The 17,138-nt window shown below is 36.0% G+C and overlaps 1 protein-coding gene across 4 annotated transcripts in view; it reads right to left on the bottom strand.

The window, feature by feature from the left end:
* Positions 1–17,138, bottom strand: part of GRV2 (DNAJ heat shock N-terminal domain-containing protein) — a 44,910-nt gene that overhangs the window by 819 nt on the left and 26,953 nt on the right. For all 4 annotated transcript variants that reach the window (XM_088207209.1, XM_088207210.1, XM_088207211.1 and 1 more), the window contains 8 exons: positions 13,454–13,748; positions 8,610–9,065; positions 8,182–8,527; positions 7,757–8,100; positions 7,116–7,583; positions 6,543–6,667; positions 358–481; positions 66–134 (listed from right to left, as the gene is read on the bottom strand). In XM_088207209.1, the coding sequence (XP_088063335.1) occupies positions 66–134; positions 358–481; positions 6,543–6,667; positions 7,116–7,583; positions 7,757–8,100; positions 8,182–8,527; positions 8,610–9,065; positions 13,454–13,748 (2,227 nt within the window). The remainder of the gene's footprint in view (positions 1–65; positions 135–357; positions 482–6,542; positions 6,668–7,115; positions 7,584–7,756; positions 8,101–8,181; positions 8,528–8,609; positions 9,066–13,453; positions 13,749–17,138) is intronic.

Raw genomic sequence — 17,138 nt, 5'->3', positions numbered from 1 at the left:
GGACTGACTGAAATCTGAACCTGAGAACACAAATTACTTGGAAGAAAAGAGGAGTAAGGACTTACATATGAGGCATTTAATATTTCACGCACTTTAAGACAATGAGCACCTTCCGTTGCGAATGCATGCAAAACCTGAATCAAAAAATTCAAATGACTGAAGTTAGAAACTCAAATGGCTCACATGGCTCAGAAAATGGAACTCCAATTAACATTAAGAAAAAGAGGATAAATGCTGGAATGATCCACAAATACATACTATACTTGAGATTTTTATTAGGATTATTAAGAGCTTTATTAACAAATTCAACTACGCAAGCAGAAAACTCAAGCACCACCATTGATGTAATAGTCTAACCTCAATTGCGAGCACCCTTCCAATAGATGCTTCAGATTCATTCCACTTCATCTGAGAGCAAAGTCCATTCCTTCCTCCGGCTCTCCAATCAAGAAGGCCGAGAAGTACTTCAGCAAGACCGACCCTGTGTAATAGGATGTATTCAAATATCAGAATGCACCATTTAGTGTAAATCCAACAGCCAAAATTTTCTTCAGGGGTAATAAAATTAATGAAAAAACAAAACTAAGTATAAGTCCACAGAATTAAGCATGACTCAAGAGATGTCAAAGTATTTGCTTTCATATATTCCCAAAAGAACTACTTCTGGCATCATACAGACGCCTCTAATTTAGCCAACTGAATCCAACAACACTCCATCACCGCATTCTCCAAAAAGAGAGAAACTTGTGTGTTTTATTGCCAAATATAACTTTTACAACAATAGAGCATAACTTCAGAGAAATTTTAGCATTATCAAAATTGTTAACGGGATAGCCAAAAAATATATCCAGAAAACACTTCTATTCAGTAGCTGAAGGGTTTGTTGTTTGATAATTCTTTTCTTATCTTCTTCATTCACCAGAAAATAGAAAAGAACCATCTTATTTTAAGAATCCTAGGAAAGAAAGAAATCTACCCTTATTTTGTGGGATCCCAGAATCAAATCTAGATCCTTCTTATTTGGCCATTACAAAATAGGAAACAAATCTAAACTAGACAAAAACTTTATTTAGTAATTCTACACTCTCCCTCAAGTTAGAAATATATAAGTTAATCATGCCTAACTTGGAACTTAGATCTTCAAAGTTCTTTCTCAGTAAATATTTGGTAGGGGTGTAGCCGTCCGTTGGCTTGTAAGAATGGGTACCCACATGAATGATCTCTTCTATTTTCTCCTTTATAAAATGTTTATCTATCTCAACATATTTTATATGAGCATGATGAACTGAGTTCTTAGCAATACTTATTGCTTAGAGGTTGTCACGAAACATTTTTTATTGGAGTGGAGTTTTCAATTCCTAATTCTTTTAGGACACAATCAAGCCAAATTCCTTCACAGATTCCTAGAACCATAATCCTGAACTCTGCTTCTGGACTACTTCTAGATACCACAGGTTGCTTCTTACTTTCCCATGTTACCAAATTATCACGTGTATACATATAATACCCGGATGTTAATCTGTTATCAATGACTGATCCTGCCTACTCAGCATCGGCAAATACTCCCACGTCTCTCCTAGAGTTCTTGAAGAAGTATAATCCCTTATCAGGGGTCATCTTTAGGTATCTTAGGATTCTATTAACAGACCCTAAATGTTCCTCAATGGGTTATTAATGAACTAACTCATTACACTCACTAGAAATCCTATATCAGGTCTTGCATGTGGGAGATAGATCAATTTTCTAACTGGTCTTGATATTTGTCCCTTATGTATTGGATGGCTTTCTCCTTGTGCTCCAAATTTGATTTTTGGTGCTATAGGAGTCTCTGCTTGTTTGTAACCAAGCATTCCTGTCTCCTTAAGCAGGCTCATGACTATTTTTTTTTTGAGATACTGTACCCCTTTTCCTTGACAGGGCCACTTTCACCCCAAAGAAGTATTTAAGCTTTCCAGATCTTTGGTCTCGAATTCCTCGATCAGGATACTTTTGAGCTTCTTACGTGCAAATTCATCATTCCCATTAAGATTACATCATCCATATACTATCGGTATTGCTAATTTCCTATCCTAGGAGTGGTTTACAAATATTATTTGATTAGTTTAAGACTGTGTTCCCATGCTTCATTACAGTTTTGTCAAATTTATCAAACCAAATTCTCGGAGACTGCTTTTATCCATAGAAAATTTTTCTCAATTTATATATATCATTTCTATTTGTTTGCATTTCAAAGCCCGAGGAAAATCCATGTACATTTCTCCTGTAAGTTTCCTATTAAAAAATGCAAGAAGCCAATCAAGGTTAGCTACCAAGGATAACAAGACAGACTGTATTCAACTTGGCTACTAGGGCAACCGGTTCCTGGTAGTCAATACCATAAGCTTGTGTTAATATCATAGCAATTAACCGAGCTTTAAATCTCTGAGTACTTCCATTAGCTTTGCATTTCACATTGAAGATCCACTTGCATCCCACAGTTTGTTTTCTTTTAGATAGTTCTGTAAGTTCCCAAGTGCTATTTTTCTTTATTGCCTTCCTCCCCTTTAACACTACTGTCCTCCAATCTGGAACACTCATAGCTTTCTGAATTAACTTGGGGATTTGAGTGTTATCTGAATTTGTGACAAATGCCTTAAATTGAGGTGACAACTCTTTATATGAGAGAAAATTGTATAACGGATGATTTGTGCATGACTTTACCTCTCCTTACGGCAATTGGACGATTATCAATCTGAATTCACTCATAGTATCCTCGAATATGTTACCCGATTGAGTATGAGAACTCTCATTCGGATTGGACTCTTGGCTTTGCTCAGGTTATGAATGCGCTCTATATAATCATGGATTCACTCAAAGTATCCCCGAATATGTTACCTGATTGAGTATGAGAACTCTCATTTGGATTGGACTCTTGGCTTTGCTCAAGTTATGAATGTCGCTCGATATTCTCTTTCTTCTTCCTTGAAGACACAATAAACCCCCATTCTTGTCAGCCATGGGGTCAAAAGTTTTTAGCAATCCTCACGGGTAGGTTATGAATGTCGCTCTATATAATCATGGATTCACTCAAAGTATCCCCAAATATGTTATCCGATTGAGTATGAGAACTCTCATTCGGATTGGACTCTTGGCTTTGCTCAAGTAATGAATGTCGCTCTATATTCTCTTTCTTATTCCTTGAAGACACAATAAAACCCTATTCTTGCCAGCCATGGGGTCAAAAGTTTTTAGCAATCCTCATGGGTAGGTTATGAGTTCAAGGACAAGGTCTTGCAATGTGTTGGGAGGTAGGTTATGATTCCATACCTTGGTTGTTTTCACCTGTTTGATCTCACAGTTGGTTGTTCACCCCTATTAGTCCCAAATCTGGGATTTTTGTTGCTCTTCCTCCTCCTAAATGCCAGGTTTGGGGTAAAATAGCTCCTGTTTGAAGAATGGCACATCCATTGAGATATAGAACCTTTGTTGCTTGGGGAATAATAGTGGTAACCTTCTGGTTTTAGACGTATCCAATAAAGATGCATTTTACCGACTTTTAGTGATGTGAGCAAAGAAAGGGAAAATAATTTCTTCACATTCGAGAAATCAACCAGGGGGGGGATTTCCTTCCTAAACCGCATAAGAAATCAAGAGAAAGAAGAAAACAAATCCTATGCCTTAAAGGGAGATTGAATCTCATGAATTTTGGGAGGATTATAGGGGAAATTAATCTTTTTCCAAACCTATCATAATCTTCCTTAATTCCTCCCTGAATCATTTCCATAATTAATTAAGATATTCTCTATTTGAAAAGGGAGATCATATCTATCATATTTTAAAAAGCAATTATCTTAATTGTTGCAAATTTCCTATTCTATTTTATATTTATTTTCCTATGTAATTTTATTATTAATTTAGAAAATTGTTTTTCCTTATTATTCACATGATCCATACTATAAATACACCATCAATTCACAGTTGTATTTATTCAAGATTGAAGTCAATAAAATACAAAGTTTTTAACTTGTCAACTAGTGAGGTTTCTTCAACCTTCTTGTTAAGAGGGAAATTGGTATTTACTTATTAAGATAACTTGTGGCATTTTCATCAATCTCTTTTCTGAATTGATTTTAACTTATCAATGTTTTTCTTATAACGTTTTAATAAATTCATTTATCCTTATTACCTTATTTTCAATCATAGGTTAATTATGGATTAAGTAGGGAGGGTTTATATTAACATTAAGTTTTTGATGCTAATTGAAATTGTGTGAGTTTTTGATCACATTGTTGTACAAATATTACGATTTAGCTAGGTGCTATGAAATTTAGTACTTGAAAAGATATTTTGTTGATAAGGTAGAGTATGACTTTACTCTTGGAAATAGTTTAAAACATGAGTTGAGAATGTGAGTGACCCGGCAACCTTTGGATGTAACGATTCTTTCTTTCTGCAACTTCATTTTGTTGGGATGTAGCAATGCATGAACTTTGGTCTATAATGCGTTGGTTTTGTAGACATCTTCCAAGAATATGTTTAAAGTATTCCATGACATTATTTTTTCTAAGTATCTGAATGTCTATATAGAATTGGGTTTAGAGAGTTGCGTTGAATTTTTGGAATATCTCCCCAACTTTAGATTTATCCTCATAAGGTATACCCATGTGATTCTAATGTGATCATCTATAAACATAATAGACCATCAAGCTCATGTAATATTTTTTACCCTTAATAGACCCCATACATCATTATGAATAATTAAAAATGGGCTTGATTCTTCATAAGCTTGAACCTGATAGGATTATGAGTATGCTTAGCAAATTGATAATTTCACACTGAAAATTCTTAAAATCTTTATTGATGAATAATGAGGGAACAAGCCCTTGTAGATAACTGAAGTTAGGACGCCCTAGTTTATAGTACCACAAAATAATTGCACTTTCATCCTTAGTATAAGATGTAAAATTGGAAAACTGTTCTTGGATACAGTTACTCTTGAGGATAAATATTATTGTGGCAAGAGTTATAAGTTCGGAGACTCGAAAATCACAAGTCATGTGGTCTGAAGCTCCAGAATCTAAAGTATTGTTTAATTTTTGGCTGATAGTTATAGTAGTTATAGAATTACCTGCATGAGCCACTAAGACAATACCAATTAGGGGGCTATTTATTTGGTGGAGGTTGATCAGCTTCTGCAAAAACTCCATATGCTGCTTACTAAATAGTGTTCTAGTTGAGGTGGTGAATCTCCCTCAGTTCTGTCAGGTCCTGGGGCTGTTTCTGATATGCTGGCTTCCCATGAAGTTTCCAGCAAATGTCCTTTGTGTGCCCTAGTTTTCGACAATGGTTACACCAAGGTCACCCTTTCTTTTACTTCGTCTCTCCCTAGAGTTTCCGATTATTTAGAGTAGCACGGACAGAGCTTCCAGTGATTTGCGATGAATTAGGGGTTCCGAGCATCACTTTCTTTCGGCTTTCCACCATGTGCACTTCAAAGAAAGCTTTGCGGATATGAGGTATGGGTTTTGAACCCAGGATTCTTCCCCGCACATCATTAAGTTATTTGTTGAGTCTAAGCAAGAACTTGTATAAACGTTTCTTCTCAACAATTCATTTGTACTTTAAGCCATCTTCAAGGCAATTTCATTGATGCTCTTCAAACATGTCGAGTTGTGGCAAATTTTGGGTCAATATATTGAAGTATTGGGTTACACTGAGGTCCCTTGGTTGCAAATCATGAAGTATGCTCTTCACAGCAAATAAATCAGACAAGTTGTCTACTTTGGAGTAAGTCTCTCTTGTTGCATCCCATACCTCCTTTACTGATCCAAACAGAAAGAAATCCTCCCCAATCTCGTTTTTCATTGAGTTGAAAAGCCAGGATATGACCATGTTGTTCTCAGCTTTCTAAGTCCACTATTCTGGATTTCTTTTGATGGTGGAACTGCAACTCCAGTGAGATAAACATCCCTCCCCTTTCTATATACAAACATCATCACCGATTGGGATAATGAAAGATAATTTGGCCATTTAGTATGTGCCAGTGATGGACACTGTCGGGGTTGTCTATTCCTCCATTAGTCCCTACTGGAAAATTCTCAGATGGGATGTGACTTTGGCTGTTGCGGTGTGCTCACTTGTGATCCTGTATTTAGTCATTTGATATGGTTTTATTGGAAGTGGTTCAGAGGTGGCTATAATACCATGTTTGATAACTTTTTTTTCTTACCTTCTTCATTCACCATAACTACATACCTATAGGAGAGGGTCACACGAACTGTCAGCAAAAAAATAGGAAAGAATCATCATACTCTGGGAATCCTAGGAAAGAAAAAAATCTACCCTTATTTTGTGGATCCCATAACCAAATATGGATCCTACTTATTCGGCTACTATAAAATAAGAAACGAATCTAAACAGACATAAGCTTTATTTAGTAATTCTACAAGAATACACGATGTAAATAGAACATACAATATATGAACAAAGCAAAAAATTCAGGTATTCATCTTTCTATGGGTTGACTACTGAATCTAGGCTATCTAGCCAAGAAAAGTACTCACTTAAGTCCTTGTGCGACAAGTGCATCTCTAGCTCGATTGCCAGCAACCACCACCCGTTTTAGTGTCTCGAGGGCTAGAATGCTTCCACCCTGCCATCCTATGGCTTTCATTAGAAGTGGAACAACCTGAAGATGTTCGCCAACAGAATCAGTGATCAATATGAAGATAATAATTTTCTTTTAGAAAATAAAGACAAATAAATCATGAATGCAGAGCATAAAGCACAAATAACAGTGACATATATGTTTTCACTTGGATAAAGGTGAAAAAGCAACTACCCAAAAGCCAATACTATTATATAGTTGATCTTTGAGAATAATTTTGAGTTTCTTGAAATTTTAAGAACGATTTGAGAATGAAGAAACTATTTCCAATTTAAGAATCTATCTGGTGTCTAGATAAGAGAACCTCTTTTAGTGTCTTAACATGACCAATCGATTACCTTACGATAATGATAATATTAAGAACTCATTTATAATTCAAATCTTCAGCTACTCATCACTTTTTTACTTCACTATTTTTCCTTCACTTCTTTGCATAACTTGTAATATGTTTAACAAATATATCACATACCTGAGGTGTTCCCACGCTAGTTGCTGCCATAGCTTCAGCACATATAGTACTAGCAGCAAGTTGATGTAAAACGCGCAAACAACTAAGGCGAACCCGTTCTTGTGGAGTTTGTGCAGGTTGTGTCGTTCCATCATCAGGTTCATATGTTTTCTCCATTGCATGGCCCCCACTTTTCAGTTCCCCTGATGACATTGTTTCCCGTCTTCCCTCATAAGCCACAGCAGCCACAAGTTTTGGCACATATCCAAGATAACCAACATGATCTGCAAGTGCAGGGTGCACACGTAGAAGTGATACTAAAGCAGCAGAGAGTAGCAAAGGAAGTTCAGGGTCAACAGCATGTGTTTCATAATGTGTGGCAGCGATAGATGACAAGTACTGATCCAATAGTCCCTCTAAGAATCTCTTTGGATTTCTGAGAGGAAATTTAGGGTCCTTTAGGAACAGCCTGACATAGATTCCACCAACCTGCAACACCATAACCTTTGAGTACTCTAGAAGAAAGATAATGTTTTTTTTTTTTTGAGATAAAATTGAACTATAAATTTTAAGAATGTAGTTAGTGACCCAAAAATGAAACCAGATATCAGCTTCATTAATATTTAGATATAGAAACAAAAGATACAAATATCAGGTGACACCTGTGGTTCATCCCTCATTTCTTGTTGCCCAGATGCCTGCTCAGGTACATCCCAATCAACAACACGACCTTTCATTTGTTCATGGTAAAGGTCTGATGCCATGGTTGAAATTTGTGCTGATAAAGAAGCTGCCATGGCTGGTGTCCATACAAGTTCTGGAGTTTCCGTTGTCTGTTCAAGAGCAGATACAACAGACTCGCCAGGTCCATCACGAATGATAGAAACCATGCCATCTGGAAGAAACCTTGCAAGTGTTATCGCAACTCTAGGCCCATGCATTGGCTGCCCAATAAGTCTCCCCAATAAAGAGGCTGACGCAGCTCTTTGCTGCAAGGGAACTTCTTCTGCACATCACCATTTCTATTGTTAGAGCTATTAACATTCACAGAGGGAAGAAAAAGGAACAAGCAAAGAAGAATCATTACGTTGGAGAGGTAATAGAAGTTCAAGAATGTACACTACTCCACCATGCTTGGCAGCTGCCCAAGCAAGTTCCGGTGTGCTTGCCAAAGCATATAGAACATGAAGAGCCCCTTCACGACAAGATGGGGAACAGTGAAGCATTTGTAACAGAAGGAGAAGACTAGAGCCATCAGCAACCATAGCCTCCAAGCAAGGAGCATATGTAGTCAGGAGAGACAGAACACCCAAGCAAAGTTGTGGAATATTGCTCTCTGATGCAGCAGGCACCGAAAAGCATTCAAAAAGAGGTAATAATTTTTCTTTGGTAGAAAATATGGATGCCAGATTAGGATTGTTTGTCAGTAAGTTCTACAAATGAAGGAAAAAATGTCAGGTACAATAAGTTATCACAACTTCACAAGCCAAAAAAGGGGGGAAAAAAAGAAGGTACCTTAAGTGAGGTTAATCCAGATTGAAGGTTCTTAATCAGGATATATCCTTCCTTGTCTGTTACTCTTCCATCAGATAATGCCACCTCATCAGGAACATGCTGTTCATCTGCCGATACATCAGCTATATTGCTGTGAAGCTCATAAGTCTCAGGTGATGAGCTACTCACATCACGTTTATTCTGAACACCAGATGGTGCAGCAAATTCACCATGGACTAGAGATGAAATAAAATGAACTAAAGCAACACAGAAAGCTTCTGGCTCACTGATCTCTGAGTCAGGTTGGTCATTATAGACCCTCAAGTAAACATTCCCAATGTAAAGTTCCTTTGACAATGCCTCATACACAAAAGTATGTGACTCTGTTAAGTCATATGAACCGTCAGGACCCTGGCTAGCACGTTGCTGATCCACAAATTTCAAAAGCTCTGCCCGAGTGGAAGAGTTCCAAATGATCTAAAACCAGAAATAGTTGATATATTACATATCATAAGGAAATCAAATACATCAAAGTTCCCGTGAATATCATTGATGAAGTACTCACTCTATGAAAATATTTATACACGTAAATTGAGAAATTGATCACTTTTGAAGCCAACTACTTCAAAAACATGAAATTACTATCTTTTGCAGGATAATCTCATTAAAAGACTACCTAGAATCATATACTTCATGTATGTGTTACTGCCCTGGTTTTGGGATCTAGTCACAGGTCTATTCACTGTAAAATCCTGTAGCAACCTTGAAGTTTGCTTGTTTGCTTTTTGCCTCTGTAGCCTATGACTAGGGCGCAATGAAGAGAATCCTTTGAACTCCTAGTTGATATATTAAATATCATAAGCAAATCAAATGCATCAAAGTTCTTGTGAATATTATTGATGAAGTACTCACTTTATGAAAATAGTTATACACGTAAATTGAGAAATTGATTACTTTTGAAGCCAATTACTTCAAAAACATGACATTACTGTCTTTTGCAGGATAATCTCATTAAAAGACTACCTAGAATGATATACCTCATGTATGTGTTACTGCCCTGGTTTTGGGATCTAGTCACAGGTCTATTCACTGTAAAATCCTGCAACAACCTTGAAGTTTGCTTGTTTGCTTTTTGTTTTTGTGGCCTATGACTAGGGCTCAATGAAGAGAATCCTTTGAACTTCTAGTTGATATATTAAATATCATAAGCAAATCAAATGTATCAAAGTTCCTGCGAATATCATTGATGAAGTACTCACTTTATGAAAATAGTTATACACGTAAATTGAGAAATTGATCACTTTTGAAGCCAACTACTTCAAAATATGAAATTACTGTTTTTTGCAGGATAATCTCATTAAAAGACTACCTAGAATCATATACCTCATGTATGTGTTACTGCCCTGGTTTTGGGATCTAGTCACAGGTCTATTCACTGTAAAATCCTGTAGCAACCTTGAAGCTTACTTGTTTGCTTTTTACCTCTGTGGCCTATGACTAGGGCTCAATGAAGAAAATTCTTTGAACTCCTAGTTGATATATTAAATATCATAAGCAAATCAAATGCATCAAAGTTCCCGTGAATATTATTGATGAAATACTCAATCTATGAAAATAGTTATACACGTAAATTGAGAAATTGATCACTTTTGAAGCCAACTACTTCAAAACATGAAATTACTGTTTTTTGCAGGATAATAGACCTGTGACTAGATCGCAAAACCAAGGCAGTAACACATACATGAAGTATATGATTCTAGGTAGTCTTTTAATGAGATTATCCTGCAAAAGACAGTAATTTCATGTTTTTGAAGTAGTTGGCTTCAAAAGTGATCAATTTCTCAATTTACGTGTATAAATATTTTCATAGAGTGAGTACTTCATCAATGATATTTACGGGAACTTTGATGCATTTGATTTGCTTATGATATTTAATATATCAACTAGGAGTTCAAAGGATTCTCTTCATTGAGCGCTAGTCATAGGCCACAGAGGCAAAAAGTAAACAAGCAAGCTTCAAGGTTGCTACAGGATTTTACAATGAATAGACCTGTGACTAGATTCCAAAACCAGGGCAGTACCACATACATGAGGTATATGATTGTAGGTAGTCTTTTAATGAGATTATCCTGTAAAAGACAGTAATTTCATGTTTTTGAAGTAGTTGGCTTCAAAAGTGATCAATTTCTCAATTTACGTGTATAACTATTTTCATAGAGTGAGTACTTCATCAATGATATTCACGGGAACTTTGATGCATTTGATTTGCTTATGATATTTAATATATCAACTAGGAGTTCAAAGAATTCTCTTCATTGAGCTCTAGTCATAGGCCACAGAGGCAAAAAGCAAACAAGCAAGCTTCAAGGTTGCTACAGGATTTTACAGTGAATAGACCTGTGACTAGATCCCAAAACCAAGTCAGTAACACATACATGAGGTATATGATTCTACGTAGCAATCCTGTAGCAACCTTGAAGCTTGCTTTTTTGCTTTTTGCCTTTGTGGCCTATGACTAGGGCTCAATAAAGAGAATCCTTTGAACTCCTAGTTGATATATTAAATATCATAAGCAAATCAAATGCATCAAAGTTCCTATGAATATCATTGATGAAGTACTCACTCTATGAAAATAGTTATACTCGTAAATTGAGAAATTGATCACTTTTAAAGTCCACTACTTCAAAAACATGAAATTACAATTTTCGCATTGAACCCACAAATGCCTGTATTTTTGAGTTATATCGAGATCATTAGAACTTTCTTTTATAGTTAAATCACTACGATTCGTGTTAGTTCTTATATTGGAATTTTCGCTTTCACTACTCTTTCCACTTTCACTACAAATGTAATTATAAATGTAACTGTCATTGTAATTGTCACTACCACTTAAAATAGAACTATCAATACAGATTTGAGAACGAAGATAAGAGTCAATGCAACTATTAATGTGATTAGTCCAACTATATTTAGTATTGTACATGTAAGGATCATAGTGGGGATCGTCACTTTTAGATCTATTATTCATATAACTAGAATTACGTAAATTGAGAAATTGATCACTTTTAAAGTCCACTACTTCAAAAACATGAAATTACTATCTTTTGCAGGATAATCTCATTAAAGGACTACCTAGAATCATATACCTCATGTATGTGTTACTGTCCTGGTTTTGGGATCTAGTCACAGGTCTATTCACTGTAAAATCCTGTAGTAACCTTGAAAGCTTGCTTGTTTGCTTTTTACCTCTGTGGCCTATGACCAGGGCTCAATGAAGAGAATCCTTTGAACTCCTAGAGTTAGGTTACCCTCAAAACCATTTTCTATTGATAAATTCTTGGTTGATTTTGATGAATTAGCTTACGTTTATATAGAGAAACTATACCACTGGTTTCGGATCTTTAACTGATCATATGATACCTAGTTAACAAAATTTGTACTACATCCAGATTTCCTACTTACTCTACTTCTACGTAACTCAACTTCCTATGTTATTGTACTCCTATATATTCAACTTTTGCATTTGGTTTTATTCATAAATAACTCCTAAAATAATTAACATCTTTTTCCTAATTAAGATTAAATTAGAAACCTAAACCAAAACACTTTACATTTAAGAAGAAAAATTGTTTTCTTCCCCCTCTTGTGGGACCCGCAGTACAGCCTTTTCACCGCAACATGATCTGCCTCTCCTGGTTTAGTCCCTTGTTTACTGATTTTAGCTTGTAAATATATCAACATTTTCAACCGATACAGAATACAGAAAAAGGAGAAAAAAGAACAGCAATAGGAATTTAGGTAGCACCATAATGTCGTTTCTCAGCAGGGTTTGTACAACAAAAAACAACAAACACAGAAAAAAACTAGGAGAATACTGATACCATGAATTAAACAGAGTCCTAGGATGTTCCTGATCATTAGGTCAAAATTAAATTTCCCAACATAGCAAATGGAAGGCAAATAAGTGAAACTCCAAACAACAAACTTAATACAGAGAGCTACCGAGCAGAACACAAAATGTCAGGCATTTTGATCTCTAATCTTTTCTATTCCACTTGAAGCTATGATCTGGGGACACAGCTTCAGTGAAGAAAACTGATAAGTCAATCTCAAAGTAGAACCATTCTCTTTCGTGTTCAAATTTTTTTTAATTTGATGGAAGCTGTTTAGTAAAAATTGGTTTAAACTTTTAAACATCCCTCACAAGGTACTTGGTACAAGGTCAAAAGCTAGGGCATAAGACAACAAAAATTTTATTGAGCCTTGTTCGTAAATTAAACTTGTAAAAGTTAGAAAATGAAGTAGCATTTTTCAGAAAAAGTCCAGAAAGAACAAGCGAGTCCCTTCAAGTTCAGTTTCAAGGTAGACAGATATAAGAATCTGTCTCATTTCTTAACCTTCAACTGCTCAAAATCACCACACTATATAGTATAATTATCACAGCAAATAGAATTACTGCATCGGTGAGAAGAGAAGTGCAGGGACAAAGTTCAAATAACTGCAAAGAAGAGAGCAGATAAGAAACATAACCTATTTGACAGACAAAAATTGTTATATGTGCACATGTATATTGTTTTTTATTGGACAGCAAGGCTATCTCCGATATTTGCTTGATAGTAAATTCCTTAGGTGAATAAGAGTAACCAAAGAGTAGCATAGTACATTTAGGATTTTATTATTGGATGTTATCAACAAGAATTGAATCCAAATTGTCAAAGATAAGGAGCACACCTCACTTACTAACAAGACTAACCCCTGTGAGTGCGAATTCATACAATTAGATGACATTTCTATGCGAATATCCAACAGTTGTGTCCATGTCATAGCAAATAGCTTTAAAAAACAACAGAAAACAGAACATTTACCTCGGGAGACTCCAAATTTGCATTTAATTTAGATAATAGGTCTTTGGGAGCTTGATCTTTCAACATACTGGCAAGTTTTGGAGTTAACAAGGCCTTGAGGGAATTGACAGCAGGTGCGTTGAAAGGAGTTGAACTCTCATCAGTACACAAGCCAGTAAGCCTAGACAAGGCTTGTGATGCTTGCACAGCATGCATATTCTTGGCAATTTGAACAACAGCACCAACACCATGTGACTCCAAAGTATCAGATTCCTCTGCAGTTGAGTCGTACTGAAACAATAATGGCAAGAGGTACCTAAGACAAACCATATGATAAGATTAAAACAGTACCAATCCAGGAACAACGAAGAGTTGAATTGAGATGAAGTTTGTACTTGATGTAATTCTTGCACCAAAACAGAGATGTCAAAAAGCAAGAAGCAGAAACATAGTAACTGAACAGGTTCCCACAATATACAATGCATCTACTTGGAAGATGAAAATTATGTTAAAAAAATTAGTGAAGGAATAAAGAGAAAAAGAAAAAAAGAAATAGACTGGATTTTAAAGGAAAGATAAAAAAGGTGCCTTGTTTGGATAACTAAAACTTGAGGACAAAAAGGATTGTTAACGTTAGTTTAGGTTTATAAAGGGAAGTGTTTAATTATAAGAAAATTGTGAATGATACGGTTTCTTAATAAGATAATAAGTTAGAAAGTTAAACATAAAATAAAAATTTACCTTTAGATTAAAATTTTATTTCATCTTCCTTCAATTTAGCCCAATTTAGAGGCTGAAAATAAATAGATTTTCCTTCACTTTTTTGCTGATGTTTATGTTTTCCAAGCAAGTGAAAGGATTGTGAGCATTCCAGTTTATTCTTTCTTTTCCTCTCTGTTAGAGAAATGGTGAATTAAATTAAAGAGTATTACACCCTATCTAATTAATTGTATATTTTATTTTCCATCCTAAAAAACCTGTATATATAAGGTTGTAATATTTAACAAAATACACATCTAAACATTCTTAATATAGTATTAGAATCCTATGTTAAAGAAATCGTAACCTCAGTTATAAATTCTATTCAACTTTCATTGCCAAAATAAAATAAAAAAAATCCTAACAGGCTTAAGTTAGCCTTCATACACGACCATTATAGATCAGCCGCCAATCACTGAACCCGGCCACTAGTAATAGCCAAACTGACCTTCATCGCCGGCACCCAGAACCCTTTAGTCGTAAATCCAGAACAATTCATCTTGGTGCCCCAACCTTGCTCTGTCCCATTTGCTCTGTTCATCTTGCACAGATGCGGTCACTATCCTAGCATGACCACACCAAAAATAAGGCATGAGATGTGGTGTCAAAATGCGCTCTTCCTATGCATCACCCTCTGCTCCAGCAATCAAGTCACTTTCAATCGCCGCTTCTTGCTGTTACACAGCCCCAGCAATACTTCTGTCCTTGCCACACCTTTGTCCTGACGAATCCTCTGTGCACAGTCCTTTACTCATCTACATGTGTAGCCCTTACCGTTGCCGACTTGGTTAGCCGTGCAAACACTGGTCCACACATCGGATATCTGTGCACAATCCAGACAAACTGCAAAAACCCTAAACCGTTTTGTTTTGGTATGCTTTGTTTTGTGCGTGCCTTGCCCCCATGTCAGCTACCTCTATTTCCGTTGGCCTGCTCCAGCTGCTGCCCTATTCTGCACTCATTTATGCACAGCCTATGTCTAGCTCCATCCTGCCGGATCAGCCATGCAGAAGCAGATCAACTGCAAGTTGCAGTTTCCCTCATCGTGCAGCCTCTTGTGTTCCTGTAAATTTTTTCCTTCAACCTTAATTATTATATAACTCATGAAGGATATCGGAGGTAACATCTCAAAATATTGGAACACACTCCTACATGGGAAATCCGATAAGTGAATTTCATCTAATCTAGGTGACTTATTATTTCATAAGTAAAAATTATTTGAGTTAGTCCCAATTAATTCAGACCACCCTCAAAGATAATGGCAAGCTCTACCATTTTCTGGGTACCAGATTAAACCAAGATGTAAGGATCTGAGTACAAATAGAGAAGAATAGACTAGAAAATACAAGATCTGCAGGGATGCACGAAGAGAACTATAGAAATGTTTGCTGGAAATCTAAACTCGAGAGGTTTCAAGCTCTCACTTAATTAGCCATGTCCTCTTCCATCTTCATTCAATGAATTTGGGGATTTTCTCTACAACCCTTTGGGCTTCCGTGGAAGATGAACTATCTATTTACTTGATTATGTATATTTTCTTTCTATATAAATCATCAATCTTCATATATATAAGGAATCAATGAATGAAATATTTTGAATACATTATCACTATCTCCCTCAGATTTCTATCATGTCTCAACATCTATCTTTCCTCTTTGATTTTCTATCTCTTCCTTTTGATATTCGTATTCTATCTTTCTCAAATCCTTCTATTTTTCTATCACTCTCCCTTTCTTTCTTTCAAATCCGAATACATATTGTCTTAAATCAGAACCATGTACCCGAGTCCTGACACCAGAGAACCCATATTTGATACTTGAGACGAAAAAGACTATATGATTATGGCATGACTATAAAACTTCAAGGCTCTAGAAATAAGAAAGACGGTGATGTTCCTGCCCACAACGAAAGTAGTGTGGAACGCAATCGGTGAGTAAAAGTTAAGGATGCTGCACAAATTTATGACATGATGGTCAAGACATGGTCCACTAAGCAAAGGAACATGTCAATAAATAAATATTCTAACTTCTCAAAAAGTTAGTGGCAAGAATTGGATCAGTATCACAATATTAACATTAACTGTAACAACAGCCCATCTCAAGAAGTTTATTCTTAATTTCTGACATGACAAAATCCTAAATATGTTCATATATTAGTCCAATTTTGGAAAAATAAAAAATGTCATCACTCAAAAAGTTCATTAACATTGTAATAGCGGAAGAGAGTAGAAGATGGGCTATGGTAGAACCTCATCCCACTGATGTTTACCTTGATCTCACGAGGTTCTAAACCTCGTCAATAGACAAAGGAAATGAGTACTTTGATAACTCAACATCGGGAATAGATAGCAGAGACAATTTTCGATGTACCCGTAGAAATATTAGGAATAAGTTGTATTTACAATTACTGTTACTGCTTTCTGTTTTCATTATTTGTTAGATAACTTATTGTTGAATCAGGAACCGTAACAGAATGCTAACTGTCATTTGCTGATTATTCATTCCACTAGAAAAAGTTGTTAATTTTTTTCCCCCCTTTATTTTGCCTAGAAAATGAAGCACTAATCATTGATGTAATAAGATGAAAAAAGGAGTTTTTCCTACTCTCAAAATCTTCATAGTATCAGAGCTTACCTGATCCAAATTCTTCAGCATCCCTTTTGCATTCAATAAGCAATTGATGAACAGACTTCTTCACCGCCCGAAGTCCTTTCGGGCTCCTATCTTCCGGAGCCTGACAGCCATGCTCTTGCTGATCAGGCTCCTTTTGTTACTGACCATCAACTAAATAGCAATAACTATCTTCAATGGTCATCCTCGATGTTAATGTTCATCCGAGGGAAAGGCCGGGACAAATACCTCACTGGAGAGCTTTCACTACCTCCTGCGAATGATCCAAATGCTCGGACATGGAAAGTAGAGAACAATCTTATTATGTCTTGGCTGGT

This window comes from Carica papaya, chromosome 7, assembly GCF_054855325.1.
Source record: "Carica papaya isolate Zhongbai chromosome 7, ASM5485532v1, whole genome shotgun sequence".
Taxonomy (NCBI): Eukaryota; Viridiplantae; Streptophyta; class Magnoliopsida; order Brassicales; family Caricaceae; genus Carica; species Carica papaya.
This window is presented reverse-complemented; position numbering and strand designations above follow the sequence as displayed.